We start from the raw sequence: 22,276 nt of genomic DNA, 5'->3' as shown, positions 1-22,276 counted from the left end.
GAGCATATTCAGGAATTCGATTAGTAATAGAATCGTGAGCAAAATCAGTCATCAGGTTTGAACTTGCTGACCTTCCAGAACTCGTGGTTCCATTATTTATACCCTTATCTTGTTCTTTGATGGAACAGGAGAAGGTCGGTGACTCCTTCCTCCATGACCTTATCTTGTTTTATTTACTCACACAGCCTATTAACTCTTACAGGGGTCTGGCATTTTGAGTCAGCCATTCTTTATATTGTAAGAAATAGTTGACCAATTTTCCCATCATGCCCTTAGCACGTACAACTTCACACCTGATGTCTTTTAGTGTCTCTATTAGTGCATTAGCGTCAATACTCCAGCAAAATATGGTGCTGTATCTCCTGAGTGACAAGGTACATCGGATCACAAGAGAAACAGGCACCCCTGCCTGACCCTTTGTCCTGTCTCTGTTCATGCAGTGTCATCTGCATCAAACAGAGTGTGGTGGTATCTCACTTTAATCACAATATACAGCTGAAGAAAATCTGACCATCTCTCTGTCTGATACTTCATCCTGCCTCCACAGCCCTGTGTCACTGGATCATAATTTAACTTGCAGCTCCTATTTCCCAAAAGAATGGGAGAAGTTAGAGGTGCAGATTAAAGAAGTGTTGCCATAAGCATCACTGAAAATCGATTGTGATTTAATTCAAAGCCAAAAGCACCCTGGCTGGATGAATGTGAAATTGAATTGATGATCAGAGGAGAGGCATTTGGACAAAAAATAAGTCGCTTGAAATGTCTTATTTCTTTATTCAGAATAATATCAGCCACTGCCGCAACTAGATGGTACTTAAGACACTCCAAATGAAGTATAAGGCTGAATAATGGATTGTTTGTGTGACAGAATATCTGAGCAACATCGAAATTTTTACAAATATAACGTATAGAATTGTGCAGACCTTGATCAGTGTGTTGGAGGTTAATGCATTTTATATCAGGATTATGTTGGATTCCCAGGGATCACGACAATTCTCGAACTTCTCTCACACCAGTTCCCATACCATGTCATTGAAATTTAACATTAACTGGATCTCTCAGCCCGCAGGTATTGCCTATTCTGCGAATGTCTGCAGTATATTAAAAGTTGACAATCGCAGCCATCACACATAGCACATCATTGAACTGTTCATCAAATCTACGTCATGTTATTCCTCAAAGCATACAGACTGAGCAGAGTGACACATTATTTATCCATTGACTTGTGTCAGTTCGTAATTAAATCTTTAGTTACATTTTGCTGTACTTTCCTTATTACATTTGGGGGATATGAATATATAAATATGGAGATTGATGAGCACCTCTGAAGTGACGCTATAATATGGATAACGCTACAACAATGAGATGGTGTTTGTGAAATTCCAAAATGGAACTCTATTCAAGTGATTCCTCACATGCCCAGTGATGGTCATTTTATATCATGCAGTGGAAATGTTGGCGTTGGACTGGGTGAGAACTGTAAGATGTCTCACAAGACCAGGTAAAGGTCCAACACGTTTATTTGGAATTACGAGCTTTCATAGCACTGCTTCTTCAATGTGAGTCACCTGATGAAGGAGCAGCGCTCCGAAAGCTCGTGATTCCAAATAAACCTATTTTATATCATGTTGTTTCCACTCACACATTAGGACACAAGGAAATTTGTTGATAGGAATAGCTGTAACTACTTATGTACCTACATTTCATATATGCCAACCAATTCTGTTTCTATTTACATGATAAAATATAGCTTGTATTGAAATGTGAGTGTATATAATTTTGCAAATCCAGTTTGTTCACATTGCAGTCTGTTCATCGACCCTTACGTTGCAATGTCGTCCGCCTATGACATTGTCTACAAGAAGAGAAAGGACAAGGTTATCAACCAGGCTGTTCGCACAAGTGGTGGAGTCTCACTGATATCTTCATAAATTTAACAGTCCACACGCTGCATATGATTTAATGTCATCTATAAGGGCATTCATCGGGTTCTAAATTGCAACGACGTTTCTTTGAGCCTTCTCTGTGAGGAGTTGTTGTTATATTGTCATCTCCCCATTCAATGTTGCTGCATTAGTGAGCTAGTTGTAGTTGTGTACATTATCTGTCGCTCTTGGAGAAACGTCTAAAATCCTCCAGTTTAAATCCAATTTATTTGTAAAAGTCTACCGAAGTTACATCAGCCAACTCTTTGGCAAGGCCCTTAAATATCTTCCACGATTACTGGAGCTTCCGCTCCTGTGCCTATTTGCTCGACAACTTCCCACTGTTATGATTTCAGCTTCTTGCGATCTAATTTAACACGATCAAACCACATGAAGCATTAATTGTCATCATTGTGTAGAATAATAATATCTTGATCCTTAATGATCTCTCGGCATGTACATTTTATGGGCACGTTGAATTACTTACCACAGCGTGGCGTGGAGTAAAATAAATCAACACAAATACTGATTATTTGATCTTGCTCGGACATACAGGATGTTCCTTATACTACGAAGAATATTTTCAATTGTTTCCTCATGTGTATTTACTGATAGATTAGACACCGTGACTTTTATTTGTCCTCTGTATATGAGTAATGTACTGGAATTAAAAGATCAGTTCCATCTGCAGAAAATCCTGGTTGAATTTTACTCTCGCAACACCAGGTTAAAGTCCAACAGGTTTATTTGGCAGCACAAGCTTTCGGCGTCTCAGGCTCCTTCATCAGGTGAGTGAGGAGTGTGTTCAGAAACAGGGCACATACAGACACAAACTCAATTTACAAGATAATGGTTGGAATGCGAGTCTTTACAGGTAATCAAGTCCTAAAGGTACAGACAATTTGAGTGGAGAGAGGGCCAAGCACAGGTTAAGGAGGTGTGTATTGTCTCCATGCAGGACAGTCAGTGAGATTTTGCAAGCCCAGGCAAGTCGTGGGGGTTCCAGATAGTGTGACATGTACCCAAGATCCCGGTTGAGGCCGTCCTCATGTGTGCAGAACTTGGCTTTCCGTTTCTGCTCAGCGATTCTGTGTTGCCGTGTGTCCTGAAGGCCGCCTTGGAGAACACTTACCTGAATGTCAGAGGCTGATGCCCATGACTGCTGAAGTGTTGCCCGGCTGGAAGGGAACACTTCTACCTGGTGATTTTCGAGCGGTGTTCATTCATCCGTTGCCGTAGCGTCTGCAGGGTCTCCCCAATGTACCATACCCCGGGACATCCTTTTATGCAGTGTATCAGGTAGTCAACGTTGGCCGAGTTGCAAGAGTATGTACCGTGTACCTGGTGGATGGTGTTCTCAAGTGAGATGATGGCATCCGTGTCGATGATCCTGCACGTCTTGTAGAGGTTGCTGTTGCAGAATTGTGTTGTGTCGTGGTCACTGTTCTCCTGAAGGCTGGGTAGTTTGCTGCGGACAATGATCTGTTGTCTCGAAACAATACACACCTCTTTCAGCTCTGCTTGGCCCTCTCTCCACTTACATTGTCTACCTTTAAGACTTGATTACCTGTAAACATTCGCATTCCAACCAATATCTTGTAAATTGCGTTTGTGTCTGTATATGTCCTGTTTGTGAACACAGCTCGTCACTCACCTGATGAAGGAGCCTGAGACTCCGAAAGCGAGTGCTGCCAAATAAACCTGTTGGATTTTAACCTGGTGTTGTGAGACTTCTTACTGTGCTTACCCCAATCCAACGCCGGCATCTCCTCATCATGAATTTTACTCAACAAACTGTGTTAGATAAATGACTGATGGAGATCAAGTTAACAAACATTTCTGCATTGGATTTACTATTAACCAAATTATTGTCATAGTGTAATCATTGTCTCTCAATTGAATGGAAGTTCAATTCATGTACAGGTTGTTCACACGATGTTGCAGATAGATGTAACATGGTATATAGAACAGTCTTGTTGGTGAAAAGAGGGCTGAAAGAGAAAATATCGGTTATTTCTCAACTACAACTGACTTTGAGAATTAAAATATATCGCCAGGGATTTTAATCCAGAATTCATTGGTGTTGACTGCTCAGTAAAATTCAACCAGGATTTTCTGCAGATGGAGAGTAAATGTGCAAAAAAATTTGCAAAAAAATGTAATGATTCGTTTCAATTTCACCACATTTCCTTACATTACATTAAGTCATCTGCTATTTGGTGTTTTTGTCCTGCCTCCCCTAGAGTGACATCGAGTGTGGAAATAATGCACAGAATTTATGTCAACCAATTGAGGCCTAAAGAATCATGAAGTGTATTTTGAAAAGCATTCCATTCTTGTGTTAATATTCATCAATGAAAATGAAATGTTTAAAGATAGCATGATGAGAAAATCAACATATTACATTCCCTGACTAAATGCTACCATGAAATAATGTGCAGCTGTGTAATAATTTGAATTTACCATGACAATCTTTATTTCTCTTGATCCGGATTAAGTCTATTCCCACGACGATAACCATCCCAAAGAGGAGAAAAGCAGTGAGGCACCAACGGATCAGCATGGGTATGGACGATGAAGTCGAAACTAGACATTTTAGGACATGGTGAATATTGATTTTGCTCTACCTACTGAAACAGTACAGACTGATTCTGTGAAACTACAACCTCCAATTCATTCCACCAAACCTTTGTTCAAAGAGATTACTATCTTGCACCAGATAGAATATCGTAAGGAAGATGTAGCAGAGCTCGAGGGAAACATAAAGGTTTTAACTCGTCTCAGATCACGAGGGTAAGCGATTAAATTAGGGGTGAATTTGTTCTAACTGAATTTGAAGAATGGTCCAAATGTGTAGAGAACTCTTTCTCCCTCAGAAATGCCACAATTAATCGATCATATTCATTTATTTATGTTTTTACTATATATTTATCATTCGAGATTGGAGGGAAGGTACTGAGATGGACTAAAAATTCTAGTTGTTAGACAGGAAACAAAGAATTGCAATAAACATTTTTTTCTCCAAATGTCAGACAGTGACTAATGTGGCAATGGTGAGGGAACTCAGATGTCAAACGTTGTGTGGACGAGTGAGCTGTGAGAAGGATGCAGATTTGGAGTGTGACATGGAGGAGTTGTGATTTGGAGAAGTTGAGTCAGTGGGCAAATGATTGTCAGGTGAAGTATAATTAGGATAGATATGAGGTTTTCAATTGTGATAGCAAAAATGGGGATAGCGCGTGCTGTCTTAATGGTCATAAATTAACAGAGGGGAATGTGCAACGAGGTTCAGATATCCTCGCAAAACAGTCACTAAAGATAAGCGTGCAGATGCAGCAGGCTGTAAAAAAGGCAAATAGTATTTTGGCCTTCAAAGTGAGATGATTCGTTTACAGGACCAGGGATGACTTCATTCAATTATCCAGGGATGACTTCATTCAATTATACAGGGTCTTGGTGATACCACACCTGGAATATTACATGCAGTATTGGTCTCTTTATCTGAGTAAGGATGTTTTGCTCAAATGGGCTTCAGAGAATGTTCATCAGGCGATCTACTGGGATAGTTGGACTGGCTTATCAAGACACATGGCGTCGGGTAGGATTGTATTCACTGGAGGTCAGAACAATGAGGGGGGAATTTCTCAGAAATATATAAAATTCTGACAGCGCTTGACAGGGTAGAAGCATGGAGACTTTTCGCGATGGTGAAGATGTCCATTACCAGACGTCACTTTCTGAGGAAAGAGGGTGGGCCATTTAAGGCAGAAGAAATTTCTTCACTCAGAGTGTGTTCAGCCTATGGAATTCGCGAACAAAGAAACTGGTTGATGCCCAGAGGTAACTTCCCATGTTAGATGCAGCACTGGAGGCGAAGGGATGAAAGGATCTGGGGGAAAGTGGGATCAGGCTATGGAGTTGGATGATCAGGCATGATGAACTTGACTGGCGCAATAGGCTGGAAAGGACAAAACGCCTCTTCCTAATCATATTCTCCATGGTTTTATGTTTCCAAGCAATTCTATAAATATCCTCATCTTTAATTTAATGCTTCAAAGAGGAGTTCCAATGTTGTAAAAATCAGAGATGCAACCGTCTTATAATCTAGATACTGCTCTTTGAAAGGCTTGAATTGAAATTGCCTCATGCAATAGTTCCACCTAACCACGACACATAGTACCAACATGACATGACCCAGCCACTCGACACTCACCTTGCTCTTTCCATTCCACATCTTACAAGCCGACCCCATCCCAAACTGTAAGTAAGTGCACCCCCACCACACTAATCTGCCTGTGCCACTCACTTTCTTTCCCGACACGAGCTACCAACCCCTTAAACTAGCCGCTGTTATTTATCTGGTATTAAAAACACATATACATTTCTCTCAAAACTATTATGCATTTCCAAGTAATAATATAAACGATGATTGAGAAATTAGAATGGAACATTGCAGAAACCAGAGGTATCTGTGGATTATTAAGAAGAAAAAAACACTTTGAGTATGTGTCTGCAGTGACAGAGTTGTACAGATACTTGGCTGCATTTCTATGCCAGTTAAATTCCTCCACCATAATACTTAACAGGGAGCACAACATAGCAGCCGTGTGGGTGTCACTTACCTCTTATAGGGATGTGCACAGGGTCACTCAGATCTGAGAATACTTTCCTTCTGCTCACATCCTCTTCATACCGACAGGTATAATTTCCTCCTCCTCCTTTCTGATCAACATTCTTGATGGTGAAGTTGACAGAATTGCCTCCGGCAGCAGCAGCCTGCACATCCGAATAGCTCACTTCCCCTTGCCTGTATAAGTAAAATGTGACTCCAGGTCTGTCTCGTGGGCTGGTACAGTTCAATCTGATTTCTCCACCCTGATGCATCGGATCAATATGCACAGACAGGTTTGGTTTGGGAAGATCTGTAAGTGGAAATGATGAGGTTGTAATGATCAATTCAATGTTTGGCATTGACATATTTTTTTTGAAACACATTATCAATGATCTGAGCTTGGTCAATTGGGAATAATTAAGAAATAAATAAAACAAGAAGAAACCAAATATACTGAACAGTGAGAGGTCTGTGACCACACATCAGGAGATTTCCCAACAGGAAAATGTGACAATTAGAGCTAACACATTGAATTGTGAAGTGAAGCAATTCGTTGGACGGGAAAATTAATATAGCTAATTTGTCCATCTTTAAATTGTGTATAAAGGATCAGATTTGGGTGTTCCTGTAAATTTACGCAAATTTCTGATCTTGTTGAAGCTTATGAGAAGATTGATAAGAGTTTTATGAATACATGCCACGAAGTGGGATAAAACTGTCTGATTTAAGATACAGAGGGACAAAATGCTTGTTCGGATCTGAGTCCCGACTGTCAGGGGATGTGTTACCTATATGTTCAAGATCATTAATATGATTTTTTTAATATAAAGCGTTAATGCAGAATGATGGTTGGCATTGATGGAACTGTCCGTAACTTTGAAACAGAAATATAGAAATGTAAAGAAACGGCAGCAAAATCATTTTACTTTCAAAGTAGCAATTTATTTTCGTGCAAAATGCATGAATGAAGAGGAATTGCAGCAATTTCAGCAGAAGATTTTACAAGGGGATTTCCATGACCATTCTCAGGGAAAAACTTTGAGGGAATTTGGGTAAAAACAGGAGACTGAGACCAGGCGGGCTGTCCCGTAAAATACTGAGACAGCGACAATGGAGTGAAGAGGTGGACTCTGTATTGTGCTGTTCCATATGTCCAATATGAAAAAAGATGCTGTCATCAGTTGGCAATAAGTGTGGGTTCAGTGTTAATCACTACCGACAGAAAGATAGCAGAAATATCATTTAGGTGAATATTAAGCAATGTTAGCAGTGGAAGTAGGAGGTGCATTTGATGAAAATGCAATGCCAGTTTAAAATACAAATAAAGAATAATTGCCCCATTCACGGATCAGTTATCCTGACAGTCACAGGCTTACTGAGTTGGGCTTCTAACTTCCTCCTATTGATAAATGTCATATATGCATCTTTGTACGCCCTCTTTGGTCTGTCCTGCTGACAGTAAATATTCCAATGTTGTCCTTTATCTTTATAAAAGTAGATGTGAACATGATTGTTAACTGAGCAGCTAATTGTGACCATCTCTCCCTCTAAGTACGCACCAGTCGGCCTATCAAGAGACATACTGAGCCTTGTGAGCTGATTTGTTAGAATAATTGACAACAGGAAACAAACATGTATCTGTGGGTTTTCTTGTGCACTGTAATTCAGTCGGTCAATCACGATTTTGCTGTGTTAAAGGGATTTTTTTTACAGGTCAAATTGGGCAGGAGTGCAAATTAACATTCACATGGCAGAGCACAGTCCTAGTGCACAGATAAAATAACTTAGACGAAGGAAGGGCGCCATTATAAATCAGGGTGATTGCTTTGGCAACGATGCCCAATGTGGACAATGATGTGACTACACTGAAAGGATTGTGCACTGTTCTGATCTCCACGTTACATCAATTATGAAAATCAACAAGCGAATGGATACCGCAATGGCTCAGGAAGGTGAAGCAAAAAAAAGAATGCATATAACACTCAGGAATATTTAAATAGGCTGGGACATTTTTAATTTAAAAAAAATAATACCGAGTGGGGGAACTGATGGATATCTTGAAGTGTTTTTTTTTGTGCATTCATGGGACAGGGACGTCGCTGGCTGGCCAACATTTATTTCCGATCCCTCGTTGCCTTTGAGAAGGGGTGTTGAGTAGATGGAAAGAAACATTATTCACTTGGTGTAAACTGTGGCATGGACAGAATAGATTCACAAATCCTTTACCGAGAGACTACTGAGGAAATGAAAGCAGCAGATTTGGGTGGTGGTGCGGGAATGTGGGCGCTTGCGTGAATAGTGGTCACAATGGAAATATTTGAGATCCGTTTATGCAGCATGTGGACAGACATCTGAAGGCGATGAAGTTGAAAGGATAAAGGGATAAGGAGACAAGAAGTGGATGTTTGCTGAGCCCAGCAGATGTAGCGATAGGGCTATTTCTCCTATGTGAAATCTTGGTAACCACTTCGTCACCGGTGACACAAGCACGGCATGGTGCCTGCGTGGTTATCCTGCCAGAGTCGAAGGATGTACATGTTAGGTCGATTAGCCGTGGTAAAATTGACTCAAAGTCCAAATATATTCATGATACGTGGATTGGTGATGAATAAATTAGCCTTTATATCCAAAGATTTGGAAGTAAGTTCGGTTGGCCGTGGTAAAAAATTCCTTTCGTGTCCCGAATTGTTCAGGTTTTCCTTTCGTTTCCCGAATTGTTCAGGATAGATGGATTAGCCATGGGATAATTGCAGGATCGGGAGGCAGAGAGGGATAGTTGGGACGCTCTGTGGGAGAGTCACTGCTGACTGGATGCGCCGTTTGGCCTCCAATTGCATTGAATTTATTCTATTTCATAAGACAGTGGAACATCTAAAAAGTGATATATTGATTGAAGAAGAAACTCCTAAAAATTCAACAAATGAGCTTAATATCCAAATGAGCTATCTCTGTTCATATACTCACCTACTACAGTGACAGTCACAGTCTCACTGAGCAGAGATTGCAACCGAAATCCATAGACCGAATCTGCATATTTGCATTGATACTTCCTGCTTAGTTTTTGTTGGTCATTGTGAGTGTCACGATGTTGTCCTTTGTGACAACTTGCCTGGTGTCCAGCATTCTGTTCCCTTTGTTTGCACATTCTCCTCGTGTCTGCGTGGGTTTCTTCCAGGTGCTCCGGTTTCCTCCCACAGTCCAAAGATGTGCGGTTAACTTGATTGGCCATGCTAAAATTGCCCCTTAGTGTCATGAGATGCGCAGTTTAGAGGGTAAGCAGGTAAATATGTAAGGATAAGGGAGTAGGGCCTGGGTGGGATTGTGGTCGGTGCAGACTCGATGGGCCAAATGGCCTCTTTCTGCACTGTACGGTTTCTATGATTTCTATGAAAGACGACTGAGGAAAATAAAGTTGCAGATTTGGGTGCTGGTGCAGGAATGCTAATGCTTACCTGTGCAGTGGTGGCAATGGAAATATCAGAGATTATTTACGCAGCATGTAGTTGAGCATATGAGGGTGAAGAAATTGGAAGGATAAAGGGATAAGAAGACAAGGAGTGGACTGGATGTGTGCTGATGTGCAGAGCCCAGTAGATGTGGTCTACTTCTCTTGTGGGAAATCTTGGTACCATTTTGGTTTTCATCACTGCCGACTGTCCAGACCACCCATGGCTGCCTGCGTGTTTATCAAAACAAAGTCTAAAGATGTGCATGCTAGGTGGATTGGCCGTGGTAATTTGGACGGAGTGCCCAAAATTGTTCATGATATGTGGATTGACCATGCTCAACTTGCCCTTAATATCCAAAGATGTGCAGGTAAGTGGGGTTGACCGGGGTAAGATTGTCTGTCCGTGTCCTAATATGTGCAACTGAGATGGATTAGCCATGGAGATAGTTGCATGATGGGGCAGCAGGGAAGGATACTCTGCGGGTAAGTCGTTGCTGACCGGGTGCTCCATGTAGCCTCCTTCTGCACTGAGTTGATTCTATGTCAAAATTCAATGCAACATCTAAAAACTGATATATTGATCGAAGAAGGAACTCATATATATGCAAGAAAAGAGTTGAATATCCAAATTAGCTATCTATTTTCACATACTCACCTACTACAGTGACAGTCACAGTTTCACTGAGCGGAGATTCCAACCATTGTCCATAGACCGTGTCTCCATATTTACATTGATACTGCCCTGCTTGGTTCCTATTGGTCACCATGAGTGTTCCAATGTTGTCTTTTGTGACAACGTGTCTGGTGTCCAACATTCTGTTCCCTTTGTAAAATGTAACAATTCTCTCGGGAGAATTTCCGGGAGCAGTGCATGCAATGGTGATTTTCTCTCCAACTACATACACCCCAGTCCGTTGATCAAGAGATATCACTGGAGCAGCGAATTCATCTGTTGAGAAAGAATTTGAAACAACAGTTACCAATTGATTTGTGGTATCTCTGTTCACTTTCTCGAAGAGATTAACTTTTCCGCGTCTGGTAACAGGCACATCATTCATTCCAATCAATTTTGCACGACCGAAGTTCAATTGCATTCCATCAAACTTTCAAACCAAGAATGCCCGTTGTGTGATATTCAATATTCTTAGAGTCAATATTTTGAAACTTACCCACCACCGTTACACTCACGGTCTCACTTCTCTCTGAGATTATCTCCCGCTGTGACACAACCTTCATATACAGACAGAAGATAAATTCAGACCCTTTATCCAATTGGTTTGAAATAGTAAATCTGACCCTGGATTTCGCTGAACTGGCTGTTTCTGTTTTGATTGGCTGTTTCTGCCGCCCCCTGTATAGATAGAAACTGCTGCCTGCATAAGAAGGCGGGGCCTCACAAGTAACCTCGATCACTTCTCCTCTCACAAACGCTTGATCCGGATGGTTAACAGATATTGACGGTTTGTCAGGGGAATCTGTCAGGATTACAAGGGAAGAGAAAAAGTTGAAAAAAGCAAATATATTTAGCAGCAAATTCACCGTTGCGTGGCAAGTGGGAACCTACTATGATTGCTAGGTTGTGCACACTGACCACTCCTGCTGGTCGCCTACTCCAACAGACACACAGAGACACACACACAGACACACAAGCATGCACATAAGCACACACACACACACACACACACACACTGCGGACGTGGCAATAGTGGTTTTAAAATGTTTTGTTTTCTGGCTCAGAGTTAAGCCTGCTAGGATTTGTGGTGTACTTTAATTTAAACCAGATGCGGATCTTAAATTTGCCCTTGTCTGGGCTCAGTGTTTTGAAGCTTTCTGTGTTGGTAAAATGAGGCAAGTTGCTTACATTTGACTCAAACATCGTGGTCTCAACTTACATTGCCGTTACGTGTGAAACGTGTGAAGTGAACTAAGCGTAATGGCGTTTGCAAGTAATTTCATTCGATATTCGATTCATGTGATCGGTTGCTGTTACCAGCTGTTTGGATGGCAGAGAATCTTCTCGAAGCAAGGGTATAATTGTGAATAAAAGACATGTGCAGCCTTTGTTTACCTGCGATAACTCAATAGAAACTAACCATCTCAAGACATGTACCGTGAAAAAAATTCCCTCAGAGAAGAAAATAGATTCTACATCGAGATAATTTTGGCCAGTCGACCTAGACCGCGCATTTTTGCACAGTGTGGCAAAAGCAGAGCACTCACGACAATCCCACATGTTTAACTCACAAAGAAAGTCACGTAATGCCGGAATTTCTGTAGCACAGTGGTTAGCACTGTGGGATCTGGGTTCGAATCCCGGCTTGGGTCACTGTCTGTGTGGAGTTTGCACATTCTCCCCGTGTCTGCGTGTGTTTCCTCCGGGTGCTGTGGTTTCCTCCCACAGACCAAAGATGTGCGGGTTAGGTTGATTGGCCATGCTAAATTTGCCCCTTAGTGTCCTGAGTTACGTAGGTTAGAGGGATTAGCGATAAAATGTGTAGGGATATGGAGGTAGTGCCAGGGTGGAATTGTGGTCGGTGCAGATTCGATGGGCCAAATGGCCTCTTTCTGCACTGTAGGGTTTCTTTCTATGATAATGAATATTACTGCGAAAATCCCCGAGTCACCACAATACTGTACCTGTTCGCGTACACTGTATATACTTAAATGACTTGGATGAAGGCGTAGCAAGTGTGCGGATGATGATAAGATTGCTGGAGTTGTGGATCGTGATGAAGATTGTTCGAGAATACAGCAGGATATAGATAGGCTGGAAAATTCGGCTGAGAAATGGCAGATGGAATTTCGTCCGAAAAATTGCGAGGTGATGCATTTTGAAGGTCCAATTCAGCTGGGAGCTAAGAAATCAATGGCAGAACCATCAGGAGCCACAGATACTTAAAATTGGGGGAACAGGTGGGAAAGGTGGTGAAGAAAGCTTATGGCATGCCTCCGTTCATCGATCGGGACATCGAGTATAAAAGTTGGCAAATTGTGTTACAGTTATATAAAACGTTGGAGGCTTTGTAGAGAGTACAGAAGAGGTTTGCCAGGAAGTTGCCTGGCATGGAGAGTATTAGCGATGAGGAGAAATTGAATACACCGGGATTGTTCTCCCTGGAAAAACGGAGACAGAGGGGAAATCTGATAGAAGTTGACAAAATTATGTGGGGTATGGATAGGGTGAACAGTTAGAAGTTTTTTTTTCCAGAGCAGTATGACAAGTGCAAGGGAGAACAAGTTAAAGGAAAAGAGGGAAATGTTCAGTGGAGGTGTGCGCAGGAAGATTTTTAGAGACTGAATGTTGGAGTCTGGCACTATCAGGTGAGCTGGCTGGGGAAGATACGTTAGCGACATTTAAGACTTATCTGGACAGATATATGAACAGAGGTATACAGGTGGTTGGTCTAGATTGGACAACATAATCGGCGCCGGCTTGGAGGGCTGAAGGGCCTGTTCCTATCATCTACTATTTTTCGTTCTTTACTTTATGTTCTTCGTGCTTTGAGAATTTAGCATGGCCAAAGCACCTAACCAGCACGTCTTTGGACTGCGATAGGAAACTGCAGCACCCGCAGGAAAGCCATGCAGACGCGGTGAGAACGCGTGAACACTGCACAGTGAACCAAGCAAGGCATCAAACACGGGTGCCTCGCGCTGTGAGGCTGCACTGCTAACTACTGTGCACCATCCCGCCCTGTGTGAGAGAGTTGGTGGAGTCTCAGAGGACCTTTAGACCGGCTTCTGCACTGAATGGATTTTCTGTTGTAAATTCAATGGGATAAACGCTATACTGATAGAAAAGTAACTCCTATGTATGGAACAAAGCATTGAATGTTAATGTTAACAATCACCGTTCACATACTCACCTACGACAGTGATAGTGGCAGTCTCACTAAGAGGAGATTCCAACCACCGTGCATAGACCGAGTCTCTATATTTGCATTGATACCGCCCTGATTGGTTTCTATCTGTCACCGTGAATTTTCCAATGTTGTCCTTTGCAATATGTTTTCTGGTGTCCAACATTCTCTTCCCCTTGTAAAAGGTAAAACTTCTCCCGGGAGAATTTCCTGGAACAGTGCAGGTAATGGTGACCTTCTCTCCTACTACATAAACCCCAGTCCATTGATCAAGAGATATCACTGGAGTTGTGCGCTGATCTGTTGTGGAATGATTGGAAACAGCAGTTAGAAATTGATCTGGTAAATCTTTCCTCACTTGCAAGATCACATTAACTTTTTGCCTGTCCGATATCAAACAGAACATTCATTTCCACCCGATTTTCATGAGCAAGGACCAATTCCGCTCTCTCATATTTTCAAACAATGAACTCTCCTTGAGTGGTCTTTATAGTTCTCAGAGTGAGCGTTTTTGTAACTTACCCACCACAGTTGCATTCAGGGCCTCACTTTTCTCAGAGACCTTCACCCACTGTGACACTGTCTCCGTATACAGACAGGAGATGAAAACCTCATCTGCATCTAATGGGTTTGTGATGGCAAATGCGATCCTGCATTAGCTGAATGGGTGGTTTCTTATTTCATTGGCTGATTGGGTCTTCCTCTTTACAAATAGGACCTGCTGTCTGCACATGAGGACGGTGCCTCATAAATAACCTCGAACATTTCTCCTCTCAAAAACAGTGCCCAGATGGTTAACGCACACGCACAGACACGCAAACGTGACCCCTCTCTTCCAATGCTGTTAATGGAGCAGCATGGTGGCATGAATACTGCTCATCTGCTGATGGATTTCCAGCACATTTTGGTTTTCTTTCCCCAACAGGTGACTACATTTTCCTTTTGTGCCACACAGTGCCATTGACCTGGATTAAATTCCGACTTTGAGTGACTGGCCTTGTTCTCCCCGTCTGTCTACGCCGGATTCAATCGAGTATTCCGGTTTACATGGACAACTGAAGCAAGAGTATCCATCATCGGAAACATTCCTTCTGAATCTACCATGCCCAATCGTATTGGAATTTCATAAGCTTCAATGAAATTCCCTATCACTCTACTAAACCCCGACTTAATCTCATCTCATATGACAAACCTTCCCTTCCAGGAATCAGTCGATTACATTTTTTCTGTACTCACTCTATAGCAAGGACATCCTTTCTCAAATAAGGACACCAAACTGCACGCAATATTCCAGGTGGGTCCTTCCCAACGCCCTATGCAAATTCAGTAAAACACCCCTATCACAATTGGCAAATTATCTCGATATGAACGCCAACATACCCTGGACCTTTTTTACTGCCTGATGTAACTGTGTGCTTACTTTCATCGACTGTTGCAGGAGGACACAAAGCTCTCGCTGATTATTCAACTCTCACAATTCTCCACCATTGAAATAATAATCTATCTTCCTATTTTTGATACCAATGAGGATAATACTCACATTTGTCCACATTATACTGAATCTACCATGCATATGCCCGCACAACCAGCCTGTCCAAATCAGGCTGAAGCATCTCATCATCCCCAGAGCTAACCCTCCCACCCAACTTTATATCATCTGCAAATTTGGAGACGATACATTGAGCTCCCTCTTCCAATATATAATTTCAATACTTGGGGTCCTAGCACAGACCCCTGCGGTACTCTCCTAGTCACTGCCTGCCATTAAGAAAAAGAAAAGCTTTATGCCATCTGTTTGCTTGTTGTGTGCAAACCACCTTTCCATCCGTCTCAAGACGTACCTGTAATCCCATGTGCTTTAGCATTGCATAGTAAAGTGTTATATTAGATGTTTTCGAAAGCCTTTTCAAAGTCTACATTAAAAAAAACTCAATGGTTCTCATCAGTTAACTCTACCGGTTGCATCCTCAAATAATTCCATTACAAAGAACAAAGAACAAAGAACAACACAGCACAGGAACAGGCCCTTCGGCCCTCCAAGTATGCTCTGATCATGTGTTCCTAACTAGACCATCCGTTTGTATGCCTCTGTTCCCAGTCTGTTCATGTGGCCATCTAGATAAGTCTTCAATGATCCTAGCGTGTCTGCCTCAAGCACCTTGCTTGGTAGTGCATTCCAGGCCCCCACCACCCTCTGAGTAAAATACGTCCCCCGCATATCTGTATTGAACCTTGCTCCCATTACCTTGAACTTGTGACCCCTTGAGTTTGTCATTTCTGACCTGGGAAAAAGCTTCCAACTGTTCACCCTATCCATGCCCTTCATAATTTTATAAACTTCTTTTAGGTCGCCCCTCAACCTCCATCTTTCCAGGGAGAACAACCCTAGTTTACTCAATCTCACCTCATAGCTAATACCCTCCATACCAGGCAACATCCTGGTAAGTCTTTTCTGCACTCTCTCCAAAGCCTCAAATGCTCTTCATACGTCAAGCTTGTCATCCTGGATTCATTCTGCTGAACGTCCTCTGGATCCTCTCCAGGGCCAGTGCATCCTTTCTTAGATATGCGTCCCCAAATTGTTCACAATGCTCCAAATGTCATCTGACCAGGGCCTTATAAAGCCTCAGCATTGCATCTATGCTTTTGCACTGTCGTGCTCAGGATAACAATGCTAACTTTCCGTTTGCCTTCCTAACTACTGTTGTGAAGTTGTACATGTAAGGTTAAAAATGTGGTGTTTGACAAATGTAAATAGTGAAAATAAATGTTAAAACCTAAAGAATAAATCATATCACATTGTCTCTTAAAAAAAAACAAATGTCTTTATGCATTGACTTTAAATTGCAGAGTGCAGGCTGCAAAAGCCTATTTTTGCCTATCAAGGCCAAGCAGTCAGTGTTCCAACCTCATCAAAACAGACTTTTGAACTGGACCAATGTATATATAAAACATGAACGCAGAGACACAGAACAGAACCAGTGGAATTCAAATGTGAGGGTTGTTGACAGCCGCAAGCTACTCAGATAGCAGGAGTACTGTGAGGTAATTCCAGCTATACAAACCCCGGGCAAGAGGGGGTAACTGTCAGAATACGCTTGCTACTTGAGTCGGAAGGAGGGTCGGCGAAGCTGTCCTGTAAATCTTGCAATTTAATTTAAGCCTTCATAAAATTAATATTTAAATAGAGAGAGAGAGACCAACTCAAAAAGTATTCCAGACGGGAACATCACCGGAGAATGTTCATATTTCCAAAAGATGCCTGGTTGTATAATAGTTGAGGGTAACTGAATTCTACAATGGTTTATTTGATTTTTCCTGAAGGAGTCTTATCATTTTTTTAACCGCATTCTATTGGGATTTAATTCAGTTTGTTCATTGTTTTAATAAAGTTGTCACCATTTTAAAAAATAAAGAATGTTAATTGTTCATGATATGGCGTGTCAGATCCTGTTTTAATGCAACAAACCCAATAACTTCCTCGTACCTCACACACACTCGTATAAGATTTCCAGGCGAGGTATGCCCCTTGGGGGTTACAAAATTGTGCAGTGGAAAAGAATTGCCACCGTGTCGTTATGCTACGAACTCAACCTGCAAGACAACTTGAAGAGTATCCTGAACTAGAACTCCCAAGTTCCTTTGCGCTTCCGATTTCTGAATTTTTGTTCCTTTAGAAAATAGTTTATGCATCTATTTTTCCTACCAAAGTGCATAAACTCACACTTCGCCATGTTGTATTCCATGTACCACTCATTTGTCCACTCTCCAAACCTTCTACAGCCTACCTGCCTCCTCAATAATACTTGTCCCTTCACCTACCTTTGTGTCATCTGAAAACATAATCGCAATGCCCTCAGTTCCTTTATCTAGATAATTGATGTATGAAGTGAAAACATGTGTTCCCAACGCTGACCCTGCAGAACTCCAATAGTCACCAGCTGCTTTCTGTGACATCTGCAAGACAGCCAATCTTCTATCCATGCTTGGAAATTGTCTCTACTTTACACAGCAGCCTCCTGTTTGGCACCTTATCAAAGGCCGTCTGGAAATCCAAGTAGATAACACCCATTTTACTTTACTTTGTCTAACCTCTCATTACCTCCTCAAATAATTCCAACAATTTTTCAGGCATGACCTCCACTTCATGAAACCTAACGGCCTTCATCCTATTTTACCATGCACTTCCAAGTAATCAGAAAATTCATTCTTAAATAATGGACTCCAAAATCTTACGAACGTCTGAGGTCAAGCTAACCAGCCAATAATATTGCACATTTTGCCTCCCTCCCTTCTTAAAACAGAGGTGTAACATCAATATTTTTTCCGTATTCTGGGACCCTCGCTGACTCCATTGATGCCTGAAAGATCACAATCAATGCCTCCCATAATCCAAAGATGCGCAGTTAGTTGGATTGGCTATGGTAAAATTGCCCCTTCGTATTTCACGATGTATAGGTTAAATGGATTAGCCATGGGGATAGTTTCGGAGTTGGGGCGGGGGAGAAGGCCTGAATAGATGTTCAATGGGAGAGTTCAATGGGCGTGATGGCCTCTATCTGCACTGTAGGGATTTTATGTCATAACTTCAAAGAGATCCCTAAAAACTGCTCCATTGTTTGAAGAAAGAACTTCTATTCATACATCAAAAGAGTTAAACATCCAAATTAACAATCTCTGTTAATTTGCACTCACTTACTGCTGTGAGTCACAATCTCACTGAGCTGGGATTCTCATAGAAACCATAGAAAATCATAGAAACCCTACAGTACAGAAAGAGGCAATTCGGCCCATCGAGTCTGCACCGACCACAATCCCACCCAAGCCCTACCCCCATATCGCTACATATTTTATCCGCTAATCCCTCTAATCTACACATCCCAGGACACTAAGGGGCAATTTTAGCATGGCCAATCAACCTAACCCGCACATCTTTGGCTGGGATTCTAATCGCCTTCCATAGATTGAGGTTGTATATTTGCAGCGGTACTGCCCTCCATCTTTCCTATTGGTAACAATGACTTTTCCAACGTTGTTCTCTGTGAAGATGTCACTGGAGATCAGAATTTTGTCGCTTCTGTAAAAGGAGAAGCTGCTCTCGGGATAATCTCCAGGAACAGTGCAGGTAATTGTGACCGCCTCACCAACCAGATATAACCTCGTCAATTGATCAAGGTATATCTGTGCAGCTTTTGGCGGATCTGTTCCAGAATAATTAGAAAGCACAGTTTGAAATCGATCTGCATAATCTGGGCGATTAGTCTTCAGGAAGTTCCCAACGGTCACATTTGATGCCCTGCTGCCCTACCTCCCAACACATCAAAAAAAATCGATTCTTCAACCTGGTGGAGTGTGAAATGGTTGCATGAGCGGTTGTTGAATCAGTCCCATTCCACCTGAGCAGCTTTAAATGAATTTTACTCTACAGATTTCTGTAAATTTCGCGACTGCAAAACGTTCTTTGATGGCATTAGGGTGTTGGTATGAACAGTTTACAATTCCGTTTTAAAGTTAGATAATAGGATTCCGACAAATGCGAAAAAAATAGTACGGGTTTGTAATGAATGTGTGTCGAAGAGCGTCCATTTTAAATTACAAAATTTCGATAACAATTCACTGTCGAGGGCACTAATTGTTCGAGGAAACTATTTATTAACAACTGTTGCCAGAAAAGTAGGGTCATATTTGCCTCGGTGGAAGTTGAAAACATGAGATAGTGAATTGATTGCCTATTTTACAATTCAGAAGAAATTCATAAATAACCTTTCATATAAAGGGTGGATGATGCATTCCCACCCACTATGCTTCACCGAGGATCAATTTCACTCGTATTTCTTTTAATTCCACGAGGTTATTGGGGGAGCTTATATGTTCATATCGAGAAGGGTTTTGAAACTTACCGACTAATGTTACCCTCAGGCTGTCACTTTTCTCTGAGATTATCTCCCGCTGTGACAGAGTCTTCTTATACATACAGGAAAATTCCACTGACCCTGTGTTCAATGGGTCTGTGATGGGAAATGTGACACCCAATTCCAGAGATTCGGCTGCTTTTGTTTTGATTGGGCGCGATTGTCCTCCTCTGTACAAATAGAAACTGCTGCCCGTATATGAAGGTGGTGCCTCACATGCTACATCGATCTGCTCATTTTTCAGATATACATGATCGGGACGGTTAACAGATACTGACGGCTTGTCCGGAAAAGCTGTGAAGATTACATAGCATCAGATTAACCTGAAACACATTCATTTTGATTTCATTTCATTTGATTTATTATTTTCACATAGATTAGTATGCAGTGAAAAATACTGTTTCTTGCACGCTATAAAGCAAAGACATACGGCTCATAGAGAAGTAAAGGACAGGGTGCAGAATGTAGTGTTACAGTTTTAACTAGCGCGTAGAGAACCATTTCGAGGGTGATCTTAACATCCTGCTGCGGGGTGTGGATGGGGGTGCTGAGGTGTTGGGGCTGTGGTATATCCGTTGAAAGCATGTTTGTTTTATTATTGTCAAAGGGGCGTTTCGGTGGCACAGTGGCTAGCACTACTGTCTCACAGTGCCGGGGACCCGAGTTCAATTCCCAGCTTGAGTCACTGTCTGTACGGAGTTTGCAGATTTGCCATGTGGGTTTCCGTCGGTTTCTCGTCACAGCCCAAAACTGTGTGGGTTAGGTGGATTAGCTAAATTGGCCATGCTTAAATTGTCCCTTAGTATCCGGGGACGAGCTAGGGTAAGGGATAGGGCATGGGTTGGATTGTGTTAGTGCAGACTCGATGGGCCGAATGGCACTGTAGTGTTTTATGATTCTATGATTATTTCTTGTGATGTGAGTCTCGAAGATTAGGCCAGCAAACAGAAATTGATTTCGTCTTGACAATGATAGAGGTGCAAATTGGAAGAAAACCCCGAAACCCCAACCGCCCTTTTCCTCCATATTTATTTTACTCCTCTGGACAGTCGATTGACCATTGCTAAATACCGTTAATTATACCAGTCAAGTCTTAGTAAGTGCTTCAGGCTTCATTCTTTAAGGTAATGTCAAGAATTGCACAATAAAATTGAGAAAAAGAGTTAAAGCACATTGGCTTCCATTTTCTGGAACATCGACCACAGAACTAAAACCAGTCCCCAGGGTCTCGTAGCCACACTTTCATTCAGTTACAGTGAATTAAACGTTGACAGATGAAAACATCAATGGCGGTGAAGTGATATCATAAATATTTACTTCTTCCATCACTCACCTGCTACCGTTAGCATCACCTCATTGCTCCACTGGTTCGATATGCCCCAGATAAATGTGTTCAGATGTTGGCATCGGTACCATCCCTGGCTGAATGTCTTTGCGACAAACCACCATGTGTCAGAGTTTTTCAGTGTTGGAGTGCAACTCGAGTAGACTAATGCTTGACCTCTGTAATAGCGGACGGCATTGAACCAACCACCTCTGAGCAAATTGCAGTGAACGACGACAGTCTCTCCTTCTACATACAGTCCAGTTGGTTGGTCGAGTGATATCACTGGAAAAATCGAAAGAGAGATCGATTTACATTGTGGCTTTCATTGTTCTTATATTGAAGCCGTTGTTAAATGATGATCAACTGCACGTTTTCAGGGAAAGTAACGACATGTGTTGGTGGATGATTCAGTTAATAAGTTAGTAATATAATTTATGGAAGGAAATCTGCCATCCTTCCATTGCCTGGGTAACATGTGTCTCCAGATCCACAGATGACAGTTAAATGACCCAGCAAGCCACTTCATTCAAGGACAATACAGAAGGACAATAAATATTGACCCACCCAGCTGCACCGAACAATGGATATGAACTTTGAGGAAGCAATATACATTCCATAGCCTTTATACAACAGAAGTTGCTGAGATAGAAACCTGCATCATTGCTCGCAATGTTCGCTATGTGATCGGTTACCAGAATCAAATGTATGTCTCTGTAAACAAACTGAACGCCGTAGGACCTTAATTTATCAATATCATTATCGCTCGGGTAAATTTGTACACTAACCTTGAGAAACACATTGCCGTGCACCGAAAACCACTAAAAAAGAGAAATGTCAATTAATATAATGAACACAAACACGTTTATGGTTTAACCTACAACTGAATAACATACTGCGCAAGGCAGGCTATGAGACCTATTACACTTTTATCGTCCCTTTGTTAGATACAAGTGCTTAATGCTATTCCATGCCCTTTCCAAGGAGCCGCTGTCTGCTTCATCCACCATGTTTCCAAAATCATGTTAAAACTTTGCATTGAATCTGTTTCTACCTCCCTTTCGGGCAGTTAATTGTAAAAATTTCTACATTGAACAAGAATGTTTTTTCATGCCCTCGATAGTTCTTTAACTCATCACTTTCAATTTAGCTCCTCTGCTTCTGCAGTCTTCTGCTCCAGGGAGATAATGAACTC

General features: G+C 41.8%; 1 protein-coding gene across 1 annotated transcript; it reads right to left on the bottom strand.

Moving 5' to 3' along the window:
- Positions 1-702: 702 nt before the first annotated feature.
- Positions 703-21,902, bottom strand: LOC144493883 (Fc receptor-like protein 5). The gene is made up of 8 exons (XM_078213465.1): positions 21,870-21,902; positions 21,091-21,366; positions 19,746-20,051; positions 13,852-14,145; positions 11,155-11,460; positions 10,641-10,934; positions 6,548-6,847; positions 703-1,855 (listed from the first exon to the last, which is right to left on the bottom strand). The coding sequence occupies exons 2-8, from the start codon at positions 21,104-21,106 to the stop codon at positions 1,797-1,799; spliced, it is 1,575 nt and encodes a 524-aa protein (XP_078069591.1). The 5' UTR covers positions 21,107-21,366; positions 21,870-21,902; the 3' UTR covers positions 703-1,796.
- Between the last annotated feature and the right edge of the window lie 374 nt (positions 21,903-22,276).

This window comes from Mustelus asterias, chromosome 5 (genome assembly GCF_964213995.1).
Source record: "Mustelus asterias chromosome 5, sMusAst1.hap1.1, whole genome shotgun sequence".
Lineage (NCBI taxonomy): Eukaryota > Metazoa > Chordata > Chondrichthyes > Carcharhiniformes > Triakidae > Mustelus > Mustelus asterias.
This window is presented reverse-complemented; position numbering and strand designations above follow the sequence as displayed.